The following is a 17,144-nucleotide window of genomic DNA, read 5'->3' as shown; positions in this document are numbered from 1 at the left end:
ATCACCTTCACCCTCATTTCACCCTACCACTAAGAATCACCCTCATTCCACCCTACCACTAAGAATCACCCTCATTCCACCCTACCACTAAGAATCACCCTCATTCCACCCTACCACTAAGAATCACCCTCATTCCACCCTACCACTAAGAATCACCCTCATTCCACCCTACCACTAAGAATCACCCTCACCCTCATTCCACCCTACCACTAAGAATAACCCTCACCCTCATTCCACCCTACCACTAAGAATCACCCTCACCCTCATTCCACCCTACCACTAAGAATAACCCTTACCCTCATTCCACCCTACCACTAAGAATAACCCTCACCCTCATTCCACCCTACCACTAAGAATCACCCTCATTCCACCCTACCACTAAGAATCACCCTCATTCCACCCTACCACTAAGAATCACCCTCACCCTCATTCCACCCTACCACTAAGAATAACCCTCACCCTCATTCCACCCTACCACTAAGAATCACCCTCACCCTCATTCCACCCTACCACTAAGAATAACCCTCACCCTCATTCCACCCTACCACTAAGAATAACCCTCACCCTCATTCCACCCTACCACTAAGAATAACCCTCACCCTCATTCCACCCTACCACTAAGAATAACCCTCACCCTCATTCCACCCTACCACTAAGAATCACCCTCACCCTCATTCCACCCTACCACTAAGAATCACCCTCACCCTCATTCCACCCTACCACTAAGAATAACCCTCACCCTCATTCCACCCTACCACTAAGAATAACCTTCACCCTCATTCCACCCTACCACTAAGAATAACCCTCACCCTCATTCCACCCTACCACTAAGAATAACCCTCACCCTCATTCCACCCTACCACTAAGAATAACCCTCGCCCTCATTCAACCCTACCACTAAGAATAACCCTCGCCCTCATTCCACCCTACCACTAAGAATAACCCTCACCCTCATTCCACCCTACCACTAAGAATAACCCTTACCCTCATTCCACCCTACCACTAAGAATAACCCTCACCCTCATTCCACCCTACCACTAAGAATAACCCTTACCCTCATTCCACCCTACCACTAAGAATCACCCTCACCCTCATTCCACCCTACCACTAAGGGTAACCCTCACCCTCATTCCACCCTACCACTAAGAATAACCCTTACCCTCATTCCACCCTACCACTAAGAATCACCCTCACCCTCATTCCACCCTACCACTAAGAATAACCCTCACCATAATCCAACCCCACCACTAAGAGTAACCCTCACCCTCATTCCACCCTACCACTAAGAGTAACCCTCACCACAATCCTACCCCACCACTAAAAGTGAACCCTCACCATAATCCAATGCCGCCACTAAGAGTAACCCTTACCCTCATTCCCCCCTACCACTAAGAGTAACCTTTACCCTCATTCCACCCTACCACTAAGAGTAACCCTTACACTCATTCCACCTTACCACTAATAGTAACCCTTACCCTCATTCCACCCTACCACTAAGAGTAACCCTCACGATAATCTCCCCCCCCCCCCCACTAAAAATAAACCTCACCATCATTCAATTTTACTGCTAAGTGTAACCCTCATGATAATCCAATCTGGCCACTAACAGCAAACCTCACCCTGATTCCACCCTACTGCTAAGAAAAACCTTCACCCTGACTCCCTGAGTAAACCCTTCCACAAAAAGAAACCCTCACTGTGATTCAGCCCTGCCAGTAAGAGTAACTTTCACCCTATCCATTGAAATTTTATGTTGGAGAATCCGACCGTGTGTACGGGGCATAATTCTCACCTGAATCCCACCTGACAACAGAAATAAGCCTTACCCTGATCCAACCCTACCTGTAAGCCCTTGTACACACTGTCGGAGATTCCGACGGAATGTGTCCGATCAGACCGATTTGTCGGATCTTCCGACTGTGTGTGGTCTCCATTGGACTGTTAGCGTCTGAGTATCCGATGGACCAAGCTTTCCAACTTGTTGGTAAAATTTTCAGACAAAATGCTCTGATCGGACATACTCCGATCATGTGTAGAGAATTCCAATCGGACAAAGTGCCACGCATGCTCAGATCAAATTCCTACACCAAAGCTATTGGCTACTAGCCTGAACGTAGTCCCGTCGTAACGAAATAACGTCATCACGTCGGATTTTCCGACAACTTTGTCCGACCGTGTGTATGCAACAGTTTCGGACAAAATCCGACAGATTTGGTTGTCGGAATCTCCGACCATGTGTACAAGGGCTTAGAGTAGCCCTCACCTTGATCCAACCCTGCTTTTAGGAGTAACCCTCACCTTGTTCCAGTCCTACATCTAAGAGTAATCCTCACCCTAATACAACCTTGCTTTTTAAAAGTAACCATCACCTCGTTCCAGTCCTACGAGTAACCCTGATCCAAACCTATGTCTAATGCCGCGTACACACGGTCGGAGATTTCGACAACCAAATCCGTCGGATCTTGTCCGAAACTGTTGCATACACACAAGTTGTCGAAAAATCCGATCATTCAGAACGTGATGATGTTATTTCGTTACGATGGGACTACATTCAGGCTAGTAGCCAATAGCTTTGACGTAGGAATTTGATCTGAGCATGCGTGGCACTTGGTCCGATCAAAATTCTCTACACATGATCGGATTAGGTCCGATCGGCCCAGTTGGTCGGGAAATATTTCCAACGTGTTGGAAAATTGGGTCCGACGGATATTCCAACTGAATCAGTCCGATGCATACCACACGCGGTCGGATTATCCGACAACACAGTCCGATAGGACACATTCCGACGGATTCTCCGACCGTGTGTACAAGGGCTAAGAGTAACCCTCACCCTAATGTAATCATACAGTTAAGAGTAACCCTCACACTGATCTGACCCTACCGCTAAAACTAATCTTCACCCTAATCCAATCCTACTGCTAAAACTAACCCTCACACTAATCTAATCATACACTTAAGAGTAGCCCTCACCCTGACCTGACCCTACCTCTAATGCTAACCTTCACCCTAATCCGATCCTCCTGTTAAGAGTGGCCCTCACCCTCATCAGACCCTACCACTAATACTAACCCTCACCATAATCCAATCCCACTCCTAAGAGTAGCCCTCACCCTCATCAGACCCTACCACTAATACTAACCCTCACCATAATCCAATCCCACTCCTAAGAGTAGCCCTCACCCTCATCAGACCCTACCACTAATACTAACCCTCACCTTAATCCAACCCCACTCCTAAGAGTAGCCCTCACCCTCATCAGACCCTACCACTAATACTAACCCTCACCTTAATCCAACCCCACTCCTAAGAGTAGCCCTCACCCTCATCAGACCCTACCACTAATACTAACCCTCACCATAATCCAATCCCACTCCTAAGAGTAGCCCTCACCCTCATCAGACCCTACCACTAATACTAACCCTCACCTTAATCCAACCCCACTCCTAAGAGTAACCCTCACCCTGATCCGACCCTACCTCTATCGCTAACCCTCAGCATAATCCAATCCGATCCTACTGCTAAGAATAACCCTCACCCTGATCCAACTCTACCACTACTCAATGTCCACCCCCCCTTTTTCTCTTACATGGTCATGAGTCCAGTACCAGGTCCCAGCCAGTATGACATGGGTTTGTAGTGTTTTAGAGATCGCTCATTTCTCCTGTCTCTGTGTCTCAGGAGTGTGTGGAGGACTCTCTGTCTCCTCTTCGAGTCTTTCTTAACTTCTCAGTTATTGGATCCCCTGTATTGAGTGAGGACTCGAAACGCAGAATCTCGGAAGAGGTACGGAGGGCACACGTGAGCTGGGGCTGATTAGGGTCTTAACTCTGAATCAATTGACTGACAATGTCACTTTATCAGCTTCTATTTCAGAAGAATTGCGGTGGGGATGGAGTGTGTGAGGACGACCTGAAAGTCAACATCACCTTCTCAAAGTAAGATAACACTGACAATATTACAAGTGGCTCTAGAAAGTTCCATAAAAATGTCACATTCATAAACTGAGCTATTAGCAACATCTTTGTTTTTTTAGGGATGGTAATATTTTTATAAACCCTAGAACAGTGATGGCGAACCTTGGCACCCCAGATGTTTTGGAACTACATTTCCCATGATGCTCATGCACTCTGCAGTGTAGTGGAGCATCATGGGAAATGTAGTTTCAAAACATCAGGAGTGCCAAGGTTTGCCATCACTGCCCTAGAATGTCAAGATGAAGGGGTAGACTTACCTTAAGTGTTAGGACTAGGGTATCGTTAGGTTATGTTTCAGAGTAGGGCTAAGCTTTAGTTTAGGTTTATGTTTAGGTTAACATTTGCGCTTATGTAGCACCCTAGGAAAGTTAGATACATTTAGTTCTGTTTGGCTCCACTGTAATCAGTCGAGCAGTTTGTGATTGCTTTGGGCAGTTCTGGGCTCTGCGGGCCTGTCTTCTGGAGGATTACAGAATATAGTGGGTTGGGAGGATGCAAGTCAGCAGTCTGAATATTTATTCCTGTCTCAGCCAATCCCTGGGGGGAGGATGCCCAGTAGGTGGCTGAGGAGTGCATAAATTGTCTGGGGCCTCGGGCAGCCTTGTTCTTGTCCGGAAGAAGGAAATCCCTGCCTTCCTGACAGCCCAGCTGAAAATCTGCCTGTGTCCACTATGGTCTCAGCTTCTTCTGAACTGAGGGGCCCTACTTGCTGAGACTTGCTGCAGCTATACAAGGGATTTTCTTCTGATGATCCAGTTTGGAAGGTTCTCCAAGGAAAGTCTTTGGATATTTCGAAGGAGGCATCCACGTATCCTGTAAGTACAGACCCGTATGCAGGATCCTAGTGTCTACTGCTGCTACTTCAACCCCTTGTGCATTGAGGCCAAAGTTTGCCTGCCCATGGACATTGAAACGTGTCCTTTTTTCTACTGCTCAGGGTTCTGGAGTATCCCACAGCTCCCCATGTTCCTATCTCAGTCATTCAGCAATAAATGTAAAAGGAAATCAACCCCTAGACGGTTTATTGAGACTTGAGAGTGACCGTTGCCTTGTGCCTGGCTGCTGCTGCTCTGAACTTGGGAAGGAACCCGGGGCAAACCATAGGCCCTTTCGGAGGGTGAACGCAACACTAAGAATGTAAGTCAATGTATAGGACTAGTTTTAGGGGTTAGTCGGGTTTGGGGTAAGGTTCATTCTGAGGCTAACACTTAGGGCTAGAGGTTAATTTCATGCTCAGGATTAGGGCTCAAGATCAACCTAGTGATAGGTCACTTTATTCTTTTTTTGAGTTGTACATTTATCTTTCCAGTGTGACCATTGGCTTTTTTTCTGGTTTATTACGGCTTATTTTTGTGCCCAATTTGACAACACGCACAACAACAAAAAATCACATCTCAAATGAGCATTTGAAGATCGTTCTTATGTCTCCCTGACAGCGTCACCGAGCTGGTGGTTGGAGCAGATTTAAACATCAGTGTAACGGTTTCCGTGAAGAATGAGGGAGATGATTCCTTTAACGCTCGTATTCTTATCCCCTTCCCCTCCAGTCTATCATATCAAAAGGTGTCTCTGATTGAGGTAAAGGGGTGCTCTGTCCTACAGGAAGGGGGGTCTCTGTGTTCAGGCGGAATCTCATTTTTGCTGTGTATGTCTTATAGAGCAACAGGAAGGTGGGGGTGTCATGCTCAACTACAGAGGGCCAGAGAGTGTTGAATTGTGCAGTCAACAGGCCTCTCCTGAGGGCCAACACTATGGTAAGTGCGGACTGCTGCATGAGGTCCAACAACATGTAAAGAGGAGACAGCTAGGGACTACTAGAGGATGCCAAAGAGTGTAACTGTGCATGGGACCCAACACCAGGCTAAGTGGAGACTGTTGGGGACTACACAAGTCTCCTAGAGAGAGTAAAAGTGCATGAGACTCAACATCATTTCAGAAGAGCCAGCTAGGGACTACTAGAGACTGCCATAGAGTGTAAGACCCAATGTTGGGCTGGGAGGTGGATGAGACTGCTAGAGAGAGGAAGAAAACAGTAAACTCAGTGCCAGGCTTTGAGGAGACTGAGACTGCTTGAGAGAGGAGTGCATAAGACCCATTACCACTTAAGAGGAGACTGGTAGAGACTACAAGAGACTGCTATAAAGAGTGTGAAAGTGCATGAGACCCAACACCAGGCTAAGAGTAGACTGAGAGAGATTACTAGAGCCCTACTAGAGAGAGTAAGAGTGCGTAAGACCCAATATTGGGCTAGGAGGAGACCGAGACTGCTAGAGATTGTAAGAGTGCATGAGACCCAACACTGGGCTAGGAGGAAACAGAGACTGCTAGAGATAGTGAGAGAGCATGAGACCCAACACTGGGCTAGGAGGAGACAGACACTGCTAGAGATAGTAAGAGAGCAGGAGACCCAACACTGGGCTAGGAGGAGACCAAGACTGCTAGAGATTGTAAGAGAGCATGAGACCCAACACTGGGCTAGGAGGAGATAGAGACTGCTAGAGATAGTGAGAGTGCATGAGACCCAACACTGGGCTAGGAGGAGACAGACACTGCTAGAGATAGTAAGAGAGCATGAGACCCAACACTGGGCTAGGAGGAAACAGAGACTGCTAGAGATAGTAAGAGAGCAGGAGACCCAACACTGGGCTAGGAGGAGATAGAGGCTGCTAGAGATAGTAAGAGAGCAGGAGACCCAACACTGGGCTAGGAGGAGATAGAGGCTGCTAGAGATAGTAAGAGAGCATGAGACGAAACACTGGGCTAGGAGGAGACAGACATTGCTAGAGATAGTGAGAGTGCATGAGATCCTACGGCAGGCTAGGAGGAGACCAAGACTACTAGAGATAGTAAGAGTGCATGAGACCCAACACCAGGCTAGGAGGAGACAGAGACTGCTAGAGAGAGTAATGGCATGTACACATGACAGGTTTCCCCGTCTGAATAAACTCTGAAGGTTTTTCCGGCAGAGTTCCGACGGAATTCCACTGAAACTGTCTTGCCTACACACGATCACACCAAAGTCCGACCGTCAAGAATGCGGTGACGTACAACACGTACAACGGGACTAGAAAAAGGAAGTTCAATACCCAGTGCGCCACCCTTTGGGCTCCTTCTGCTAATCTTGTGTTAGTAGAAGTTTGGTTAAAGACGATCCGCGCTTTTCAGACTCTTGCTTTTCAGATCCTTTGAACTGCTGTTCAGTTTGTGCTTGTGGGTTCGTATCTGGTTTTCAGTGCGTTCTTGTCCGCTCGTTGCTGATTTTCAGCTCTCTCTTCACAGGCCTTGCTGTTCTTCAGTGCATTCTATTCAGTTCATTCTGACCAGCATACCGTTTTGAAGCCATGTTGCGGGTACGTACTCGTCGTACAGTTTGTGGTGTGCAGGGGCTTGGTGGGGGTTCTTACTTTGACCCAAGCCCAGTCCACGAACAGAGCGAGGAGGAGTTCATGGACCAAGAATTGGTTACTCCAGCGTGACCAATTCTCTCATATGCCTTTGCTGCGTGAGATCCAGGAGAATAATCCTGATGATTTCAGGAAATGTCTCCCAATGACAGACCCTGTCTGTTGGCTTTCTCACCCCTTATATTATGAAGCAGGACACCTGCATGCAGCAATCCATCACTCCCGAGCAGAGGCTAATCGCCACCTTGCGGTACTACGCTACGGGGAGAAGTCTACAGGACCTCAAGTTCTCTACAGACATCTCCCCCCAGGCTCTGGGGATCATTATCCCAGAGACCTGTTCTGCCATCATTCATGTCCAGCAGAAGGACTATATTAGGGTAAGTTTTCTCTTCTTAACATCACATTCTATGTATTTAATGTTTTTGTGAAGGTTTTAATGCTCCTTTTTTGGCCTACATGCATATTTGCCTTCACTAACCTCCCCACAGCATGCTATCCTGGGCCCATATACAGTGGTGTGAAAAAGTGTTTGCCCCCTTCCTCATTTCCTGTTCCTTTGCATGTTTGTCACACTTAAGTGTTTCGGAACATCAAACCAATTTAAACAATAGTCAAGGACAACACAAGTAAACACAAAATGCAATTTGTAAATGAAGGTGTTTACTATTGAAGGTGAAAAAAAAATCCAAACCATCATGGCCCTGTGTGAAAAAGTGATTGCCCCCTAAACCTAATAACTGGTTGGGCCACCCTTAGCAGCAACAACTGCAACCAAGCGTTTGCGATAACGTGCAATGAGGCTTTTACAGCGTCCTGGAGGAATTTTGGCCCACTCATCTTTGCAGAATTGTCCTAATTCAGTTATATTAGAGGGTTTTCGAGCATGAACGGCCTTTTTAAGGTCATACCACAACATTTCAATAGGATTCAGGTCAGGACTTTGGCTAGGCCACTCCAAAGTCTTCATTTTGTTTTTCTTCAGCCATTCGGTGGTGGACTTGCTGGTGTGTTTAGGATCATTGTCCTGCTGCAGAACCCAAGTTGGTTTCAGCTTGAGTACACGAACAGATGGTCGGACATTCTCCTTCAGGATCTCTTGGTAGACAGCAGAATTCATAGTTCCTTTTATCACGGCAAGTCTTCCAGGTCCTGAAGCAGCAAAACAGCCCCAGACCATCACACTACCACCACCATATTTTACTGTTGGTATAATGTTCTTTTTCTGAAATGCAGTGTTCCTTCTACGCCAGATATACTTGGACACACACCTTCCAAAGAGTTCCACTTTTGTCTCATCGGTCCACAGAATGTTGTCCCAAAAGTCTTGGGGATCATCAAGATGAGTTGTGGAGAAATTGAGACGAGCTTTGATGTTCTTTTTGCTCAGCAGTGGTTTTCTCCTTGGAACTCTGCCATGCAGGCCATTTTTGCCCAGTCTTTTCCTGATGGTGGAGGCATGAACGCTGACCTTAACTGAGGCAAGTGAGGCCTGCAGTTCCTTGGACGTTGTTGTGGGGTCTTTTGTGACCTCTTGGATGAGTCGTCGCTGCGCTCTTGGGGTCATTTTGGGCGGCCGGCCACTCCTGGGAAGGTTCACCACTGTTCCATGTCTTCGCCATTTGTGGATAATGGCTCTCACTGTGGTTCGCTGGATTCCCAAAGCTTTGGAAATGGCTTTATAACCCTTTCCAGACTGATAGATCTCAATTACTTTCTTTCTCAATTGTTCCTGAATTTCTTTGGGTCTCGGCATGATGTGTAGCTTTTAAGGATCTTCTGGTGGACCTTACTGTGTCAAGCAGCTCCTATTTAAGTGATGCCTTGATTGTGAACAGGTGTGGCAATAATCAGGCCTGGGTGTGGCTAGAGAAATTGAACTCAGGTGTGGACAACCACAGTTATAGTATGTTTTAACAAGGGGGGCAATCACTTTTTCACACAGGGCCATGATGGTTTGGATTTTTTTTCTCCTTTAATAATAAACACCTTCATTTACAAATTGCATTTTGTGTTTACTTGTGTTGTCCTTGACTATTATTTAAATTGGTTTGATGTTCCGAAACACTTAAGTGTGACAAACATGCAAAGGAGCAGGAAATGAGGAAGGGGGCAAACACTTTTTCACACCACTGTACACCTATAGCCTAGTCCCTTAACAATGCATTTTGTCAGCTCCATTGTAGTGCTTTCCCCGAAATACCCCCTATAATGTGTACAAATGTTATTTGTGTCCGTAAATTCTTCTTCGACAACTTTTTTCAACCGTGTGTATGCAACACAAGTTTCGGACAAAATTTGTCGGACAAAATCCGATGGATTTTGTTGTCGGAATGTCCGACCGTGTGTACAAGGGCTAAGAGTACATGAAACCCAATACTGGGCTTCAAGGAGACTGCTAGAGAGAGTTAGAATGCATGAGACCCAATGCTGAGCTAGATGGACCTCCATATTTTAGTGCTTTACGCTGAAATATTGCATGCCTTTTCCATTAACCTCCATCTTTGCCCCTTTCCCATAGAACACATTGTCTCTAGAAGTCCCTCAAATCTTGGTCTCTCGATCTCTTTCAGGTGCTCTTCATGGTGAGCTTTCATGTTTCACCAACTGCTGATCTTGGAGACATGTTGATGTTGACGGCCAGTGCGGTGAGGTAACCACCATTCCACCTTACTTCATCCTGGCACCTTGGACACTCACACCTATAGTAGAATCAGGGGCAGAGTTGGACCCCGAGGGGCCCAGGGCACTTCAGGTTTGGTGGGGCCCTCATAACACAGGAATTAAAATATGTGGCGAATCACCAGAATTACACATCAAAGTCCATTTACTCCATGTCAACTGACAGGTTATACTGTACATACATAGAAAGAACAAATGAGTTATATGTCTGAAGGAAATACTGTACATGTACACACAAACCAGACAAACTCCAAATGGATGATTAGGGAAGACAAATTACAAACAAAACACAGCCATGCCTCTATGTACTCATTCATTTCCATAGACGGCAATGGCTGACTCAACAATTTACCCAACGCAACTAAACTCTGAACCTGTCAATGCAAATGTTTAACTTTTCTTTTAATAAATATATATTTTGTATAGTGGACACCCTGTTAGTGGCGGGACTGAGACAATTGCTTATTTTGCCCCATTATAAATCGGGTATTTCCTAGTCTGTGATTAACTGTGATTTATGGTCTCTTCACAGCGATAACAGAAAATCTTCCAATGATGTCACAAAAGCCTCTTCTCAGCTAAGAGTTCTTTATGCCATCTATGTGACCATCAACAGGTGAGCCAGTGGAACCCAGGAGAGCAACCATAAAATGGAATCAGGCAATTCAAAAGGAAAGTTAAATGGAAAAATTCACCCAGAAGTGATATTTCAGTGTTTGGTGGATGCTGGAGACTTAACCCATCTGACAGGTTCTTGTGTCTCTCAGGGACTCAATTAATGAGATCTCTCTGCACACTAAGTTCCTGGGTCTGTGCACCTTAAGTGTCTATTATAAGGTGTCCCCACTATCCCCGGGTCTGTACACCTGCTGTACCCATAATGAGGGGTCCCCACTATCCCTGGTCTGAGTTCCCGGGTCTGTACACATGGTGTGTCCATTATGAGGAGTTCCCACCATCCCCGGGTCTGTACACCTGCTGTACCCATAATGAGGGGTCCCCACTATCCCTGGTCTGAGTTCCCGGGTCTGTAAACATGGTGTGTCCACTATGAGGTGTTCCCACCATCCCCGGGTCTGTACACCTGCTGTACCCATAATGAGGGGTCCCCACTATCCCTGGTCTGAGTTCCCGGGTTTGTAAACATGGTGTGTCCATTATGAGGGGTTTCCACCATCCCCGGGTCTGTACACCTGCTGTACCCATGAGGGGTTCCCACTATCCCTGGTCTGAGTTCCCGGGTCTGTACACCTGCTGTACCCATAATGAGGGGTTCCCACCATCCCCAGGTCTGTACACCTGCTGTACCCATAATGAGGGGTCCCCACTATCCCTGGTCTGAGTTCCCGGGTCTGTACACATGGTGTGTCCATTATGAGGTGTCCCCGCCATCCCCGGGTCTGTACACCTGCAGTACCCATAAGGGGTCCCCACTATCCCTGGTCTGAGTTCCCGGGTCTGTACACATGGTGTGTCCATTATGAGGTGTCCCCACCATCCCCGGGTCTGTACACCTGCTGTACCCATAATGAGGGGTCCCCACTATCCCTGGTCTGAGTTCCCGGGTCTGTACACATGGTGTGTCCATTATGAGGAGTTCCCATCATCCCCGGGTCTGTACACCTGCTGTACCCATAATGAGGAGTCCCCACTATCCCTGGTCTGAGTTCCCGGGTCTGTAAACATGGTGTGTCCATTATGAGGGGTTCCCACCATCCCTGGGTCTGTACACCTGCTGTACCCATGAGGGGTCCCCACTATTCCTGGTCTGAGTTCCTGGGTCTGTACACATGGTGTGTCCATTATGAGGGGTTCCCACCATCCCTGTGCTGAGTTTTTGAGTCTGAACACCTGGTGTGCCCAATATGAGGTGTTTCCACCATCCCCATGCTGAGTTCCTGGGTCTGTACACCTGCTGTGCCCATAATGAGGGTTCCCACATAAACCACAGACTGGGAAGACACAGACATATTGGGTATTGGCACAGACTTAGATGGACTCACAGGCACTTTAGGTACTGAGCTCTGTGCATCCTCCATGTCCAGGCGGAAGAACTCTCTCATGAGCTCAGACTTATGGTGCATTACCTCAGGACACTGACTGTAAGGCTGTCCCACCGCATTGCACAGATTGCACCTTATGATGTTACAATCCTTTGCCAAATGTCCTACACCCTGACACAGAGAGCACTTTTTATCACTGGACAGGATGCCCCTTATCCCCACCAGGGACGTTGCTGGGTCTACAAAAGATCTGGGGCTAAACCCCATAGTAGCGAAGTAAAGAAAGTCATACGCTTGGCAGGCATTATGGTAGTCATCCTGAGAGCCTACCCTTACATCAGGGTCCCCAGAGAGCTGCCTCCCTTACATCTGGGTCCCCAGAGAGCCTCGCCCTTCATTAGGGTCCCTCCTGGGGCAGAGAAGCAACTTTAGCCCCTGGTCTCTGGAAGCACAGGAGCTAAGGAACCAGCAACCTCACATATCACTGTCAAAGAGCAGAATGGCAGGTTCCCATCATGCCTGTGCTGAGTTCCCTGGCCGCTGTGCCCATTATGAAGGGTTCCCATCATCCTTGTGCTGGGTTTCCAGGTCTGTACAACCACTGTGCCTATTATGAGGGGTTCCCACCATCCCTGTGCTGAGTTCCCAGGTCTGTACGCCTGCTGTACCCATTATGGGGGGTTCCCACCATCCCTGTGCTGAGTTCCCAGACCTGCCCATCTTCTGTGCCCATTATGTGTAGTTTCCATCATTCTAAGCTGAGTTGCCGGGTCTGTACACCTTTTATGTCTGTTATAAGTAGCTCCCTCATGCCTGCTGGATTTTTTTTTGTTATGTTATGATAAAGCAGCAGGGCTCTGGGGTCTGAAGTCTACATTGTATGCTACAGATGATGTCTCCTCATCTATTCCCAGCCTTGAAGAATCCAGCAAATACCAGAACTTCACCAGCCATGACACTTCAATACAACACGTCTATAAGGTAAGAATGTTGGAGGCTTCTGTCTGAAGTCCTACTCAGTATCCTGAATGTCATGCTGAGATGTGCCTTCACAAGAATCCAACCATACTGATATGTGCTATTCCTGAACTTCTATCACTTAGCTGGGATCCATTGGCCTAAGACATCTCCAGTCTTCTATGGCAGAAGGATGATTTGGGAGAAGCAGGAGGTAATAACGGTTGTCTTCTGCAGGTCATGAATCTGGGGGAGCGCCATCTTCCTCTCTCTGTCAAATTTCTGTTCCCGGTGAGATTGGGCAAGTTGTCTGTCTGGGAAAATACAAATATCACCAGCTCTCAGGTAACTGTTGGACCTCTGTGCTGTCATTAATGTTCCTAATAATGATAAAATGAACAGCTCCCTAGTTCCTCTAACTGATCATCAGCCCCTTGGCTATAAATCATTCCTTTCCTGTCCAGCCACAGATCACCGAATGTGTCACAGAGGCTCTGATGATGCCAACAGAGAACTACCAGGAGCTCCTGAGCACAAGTCCACTTCTGGTAGGCATCATCCTCTACATTATACCATTGTAACCTGTACTGAAGAGTAGATAACCCAACGCATATCTCTTAGTCTTATTTAACTATTTTTGACACTTTCTTTGTGAAATGGTACCCCCTTACCATTTCAAACAGGGGGGGACTGGGATCTGGGGGTCCCCTTGTTAAAGGGGGCTTCCAGATTCTGATAAGCCCCCCGCCCCGCAGACCCTCACAACCACCGGCCAGGGTTGTGAGGATGAGGCCCTTCTCCTCATCAACATGGGGACAAGGTGCTTTCAGGGGTCACAGACCCCCAAAACATCCTCCCAATGTTGAGGGCATGTGGCCTGGTACAGTTCAGGAGGGAGGGGAGGCCGCTCTCTCGTCCCCCCCCCCTCTTTTCCTGCGGCCTCCCAGGTTGCGTGCTCGGATAAAGGATCTGGTATGGATTTTTAGGGGGACCCCCACGTCAATTTTTTTTTTAATTTGACGCGGGGTTCCCCTTAATATCCATACCAGACCTGAAGGGCCTGGTAATTGAATTTGGGGGACCCCCATGCTTTTTTATTTTATTTTTTTTTTATCAATGACTTTCAATGAGTGTTCTCTGTATTACGGAGCCGACAATTCATAATAGCTGCGAGTGATTTTAAAGGACTTTTTTTCCTGCATAAATGACACTTTGTGCAGGGACAGTTCTAAGCACCAGAAACTTGCGCCCCTTCACAGGCATACTATAGACAACCCCCCCCCCCCCCTACGAAATTTAAAGGAATATTACACTTTTATTGTTTCACTTTAATCATTATTAAAATCATTGCTCCCGAAAAAACGGCCGTTTTTGAAACTTTTTTTTGCATTGATACATGTCCCCTGGGGCAGGACCCGGGTCCCCAAACACTCCCCTGGGGCAGGACCCGGGTCCCCAAACACTTTTTAGGACAGTAACTTGCAAATTAGCCTTTAAAATTATCACTTTAGATTTTGAACGTTGGAGTCCCATAGACTTTAATAGGGTTCTAAAGTCACACAAAGTATGCTATATACTAGCTCCGTCGAATCTTCTTTATACATTCGACAGACACCATAACACCCCCATTCTTTATCTACATGACCTTAGTAAGAGTTGACTGTATTGTCCTACCACCAGTAAGATTTACCTTGCGCTGGGAGATGTCCTCTAAAATGTGACAAGAAGTATGTATCTGGTTGGTATTGCTAAATCAGATCCATAAGGATATAAAATATCCAATGGCAACGTTGTGGAAGCTGATTTATCACCCCTATTCAGACAGTGGTAATGACCATGCCAGGATCTTCAGACATTCAGTCATCAGAATATATACGATAAGCTGAATTGTTCTGTAAGATATCGAAACTTCAATGCCACGTACACACGATTGGAATTTTGGTCGGAAAAAAGTTCTGATGGTTTTTCCAACGGAATTCCGATGGGATTTTGCTCAAGCTGTCTTGCCTACACACGGTCACACCAAATTCCAACCATCAAGAACGCGGTGACGTACAACGGGACTAGAAAAAGGAAGTTCAATACCCAGGTCGCCACCCTTTGGGCTCCTTCTGCTAATCTCATGTTGGTAGAAGTTTGGTGAGAGATGATTCGCGCTTTTCGGACTCGTGCTTATTTCCGAACGTTTTACTGCTGATCATTTTGTGCTTGTGGGGTCGTATCTGTTTTTTTCAGTGCGTTCTTGTCCATCGTTTCTGATTTTCAGATTTTGCTGTTCTTCATTGCGTTCGGTTAGTTCGTTCTGACCAGCTGAGCGTTTTGGTACATACTCGTCGTAGAGTTTGTGCTGTGCGGGGGCTTGGTGTTGAGGTTCTTACTTTGTCCCAAGCCCAGTCCATGAATAGGGTGGGGAGGAGTTCATGGACCAAGAATTGGTTACTCCAGCTTGACCAATTCTCTCACATGCCTTTGCTACGTGAGATCCAGAAAAATAACCATGATGATTTCAGGAATTATCTCCGGATGACGGACCGTTTGTTGGCTTTGCTCACCCCTTACGAAGCAGGACACCTGCATGCGGCAAGCCATGACTCCGGAGCAGAGGCTAGTCGCCACCTTGTGGTACTTGGCTACAGGGAGAAGTCTACAGGACCTCAAGTTCTCTACAGGCACCTTCCCCCAGGCTCTGGGGATCATGATACCAGAGACCTGTTCTGCTATTATTCAGGTCCTGCAGAAGAACTATATTAGGGTAAGTTTTATCCTTTAACATCACAATTTATGTATTTAACCTTTGCTAATATATTGTATTTCTTTCATCATTCCCTAATTACCATGATTGTAATATGCTGTGAATGTCCTTTGTCCTCATGCATGCTTAAACCCTTTAATGCTCCTTTTTTTGGCCTACATGCATATTTGCCTTCACTAACCTCTCCAGCATGCTCTTCTGGGCCCATACACCTCTAGCCTAGTCACTTAAAAATGTATTTTGTCAGCTCTATTGTAGTGCTTTACCCGAAACACCCCCTATAATGTGTAAAAATGTTATTCTTGTCTCTAAATTCATACAGAGTGTCAGAGGCTTTTTTTGGGCTCACAAACTCATTTATGACCCCCCCCCCCCCCCCTAAAATTTGGACAATGGGCCATCAGAGGGGGTGAGGAATTTGATAAGTGGACCTTATTTTTTTGTCTTTACATACGCATTAAAATAAATGTTATACTGATGTTGGTCAAGAATGTTTGTGACTAATCTGCTTGCAATGTTAATGTGCAAAATTACAAAAAAGAAAATTTCTGTTTTGACTCCTCAGTTTCCTTCAACGCCACAGGAATGGCAGACTGCGGCCTCCCACTTTCTCGACAGTTGGGACTTTCCCAACTGCGGAGGGGGCAATAGATGGGAAGCAACGTCCACATCGTCCCACCACCCCCATTCAGGGTCATACTATTTTAACTATAAGGGGTTTCATAGTATCGTGTTGATGGCGGTGGTGTCGTCGACGTATGAGTTCCTCTATGTGGACGTGGGGGAAGAATGGACGGATGTCGGGTGGTGCAGTCTTTGCCCCAGACCGAGTTCTACAGATGTCTCCAGAGCGGTGGCTTGGGATTGCCACCTACGGAAGAGAACGTCGAAGGACTTACGTTTTTGTTTTTATTGCTGATGAAGCATTTGGTCTGGGTGATCACATGATGAGGCTATTCCCCAAGAGGAGCCTCACCCACGGAGAAGAGGGTTTTTAATTACCGGCTGGCCAGAGCCCGAAGAGTCGCGGGGAGAATACCTTTGGGATAATGGCCAGCCGGTTACGCCTATTTTTAACGCAATCAACCTGGCGGAGTACAAACTGAACCACATTGTTTTATGCTGCTGCATCCTGCACAACCTTTTAGATCCAAAAACCTAAAATATCCTCCAAATTATATAGCCTCAGTTGGGCCTGAGGCCGGACTTCAGGAACCAACACTGACGTCCCTGGAAGCTGTCTGTCCTGGCTTGCCCCCCCCCCCCTCCTCCAAAGCGCCCGTGAAAAATATGTGGAATATTTTACAGGTGGGGGAGCCATTGCTATGCCAGCTAATTTGTAAATATTTTTTAAATAAAACAAAAAAAATGA

The 17,144-nt window shown here is 46.8% G+C and overlaps 1 protein-coding gene across 1 annotated transcript in view; it reads left to right on the top strand.

The window, feature by feature from the left end:
- The window catches only part of LOC144000322 (integrin alpha-D-like), a 123,399-nt gene that overhangs the window by 80,539 nt on the left and 25,716 nt on the right, over positions 1 to 17,144 (top strand). Inside the window, exons 18-26 of the mRNA XM_077494060.1 lie at positions 3,679 to 3,783; positions 3,862 to 3,935; positions 5,411 to 5,552; positions 5,633 to 5,728; positions 9,952 to 10,031; positions 10,593 to 10,676; positions 12,978 to 13,044; positions 13,258 to 13,365; positions 13,485 to 13,568. Coding sequence (XP_077350186.1) covers positions 3,679 to 3,783; positions 3,862 to 3,935; positions 5,411 to 5,552; positions 5,633 to 5,728; positions 9,952 to 10,031; positions 10,593 to 10,676; positions 12,978 to 13,044; positions 13,258 to 13,365; positions 13,485 to 13,568 — 840 coding nt within the window. The remainder of the gene's footprint in view (positions 1 to 3,678; positions 3,784 to 3,861; positions 3,936 to 5,410; positions 5,553 to 5,632; positions 5,729 to 9,951; positions 10,032 to 10,592; positions 10,677 to 12,977; positions 13,045 to 13,257; positions 13,366 to 13,484; positions 13,569 to 17,144) is intronic.

Source organism: Lithobates pipiens, unplaced genomic scaffold, assembly GCF_037356315.1.
Source record: "Lithobates pipiens isolate NorthernLeopardFrog02 unplaced genomic scaffold, aLitPip1_a1.2 Scaffold_22, whole genome shotgun sequence".
Taxonomy (NCBI): Eukaryota; Metazoa; Chordata; class Amphibia; order Anura; family Ranidae; genus Lithobates; species Lithobates pipiens.
This window is presented reverse-complemented; position numbering and strand designations above follow the sequence as displayed.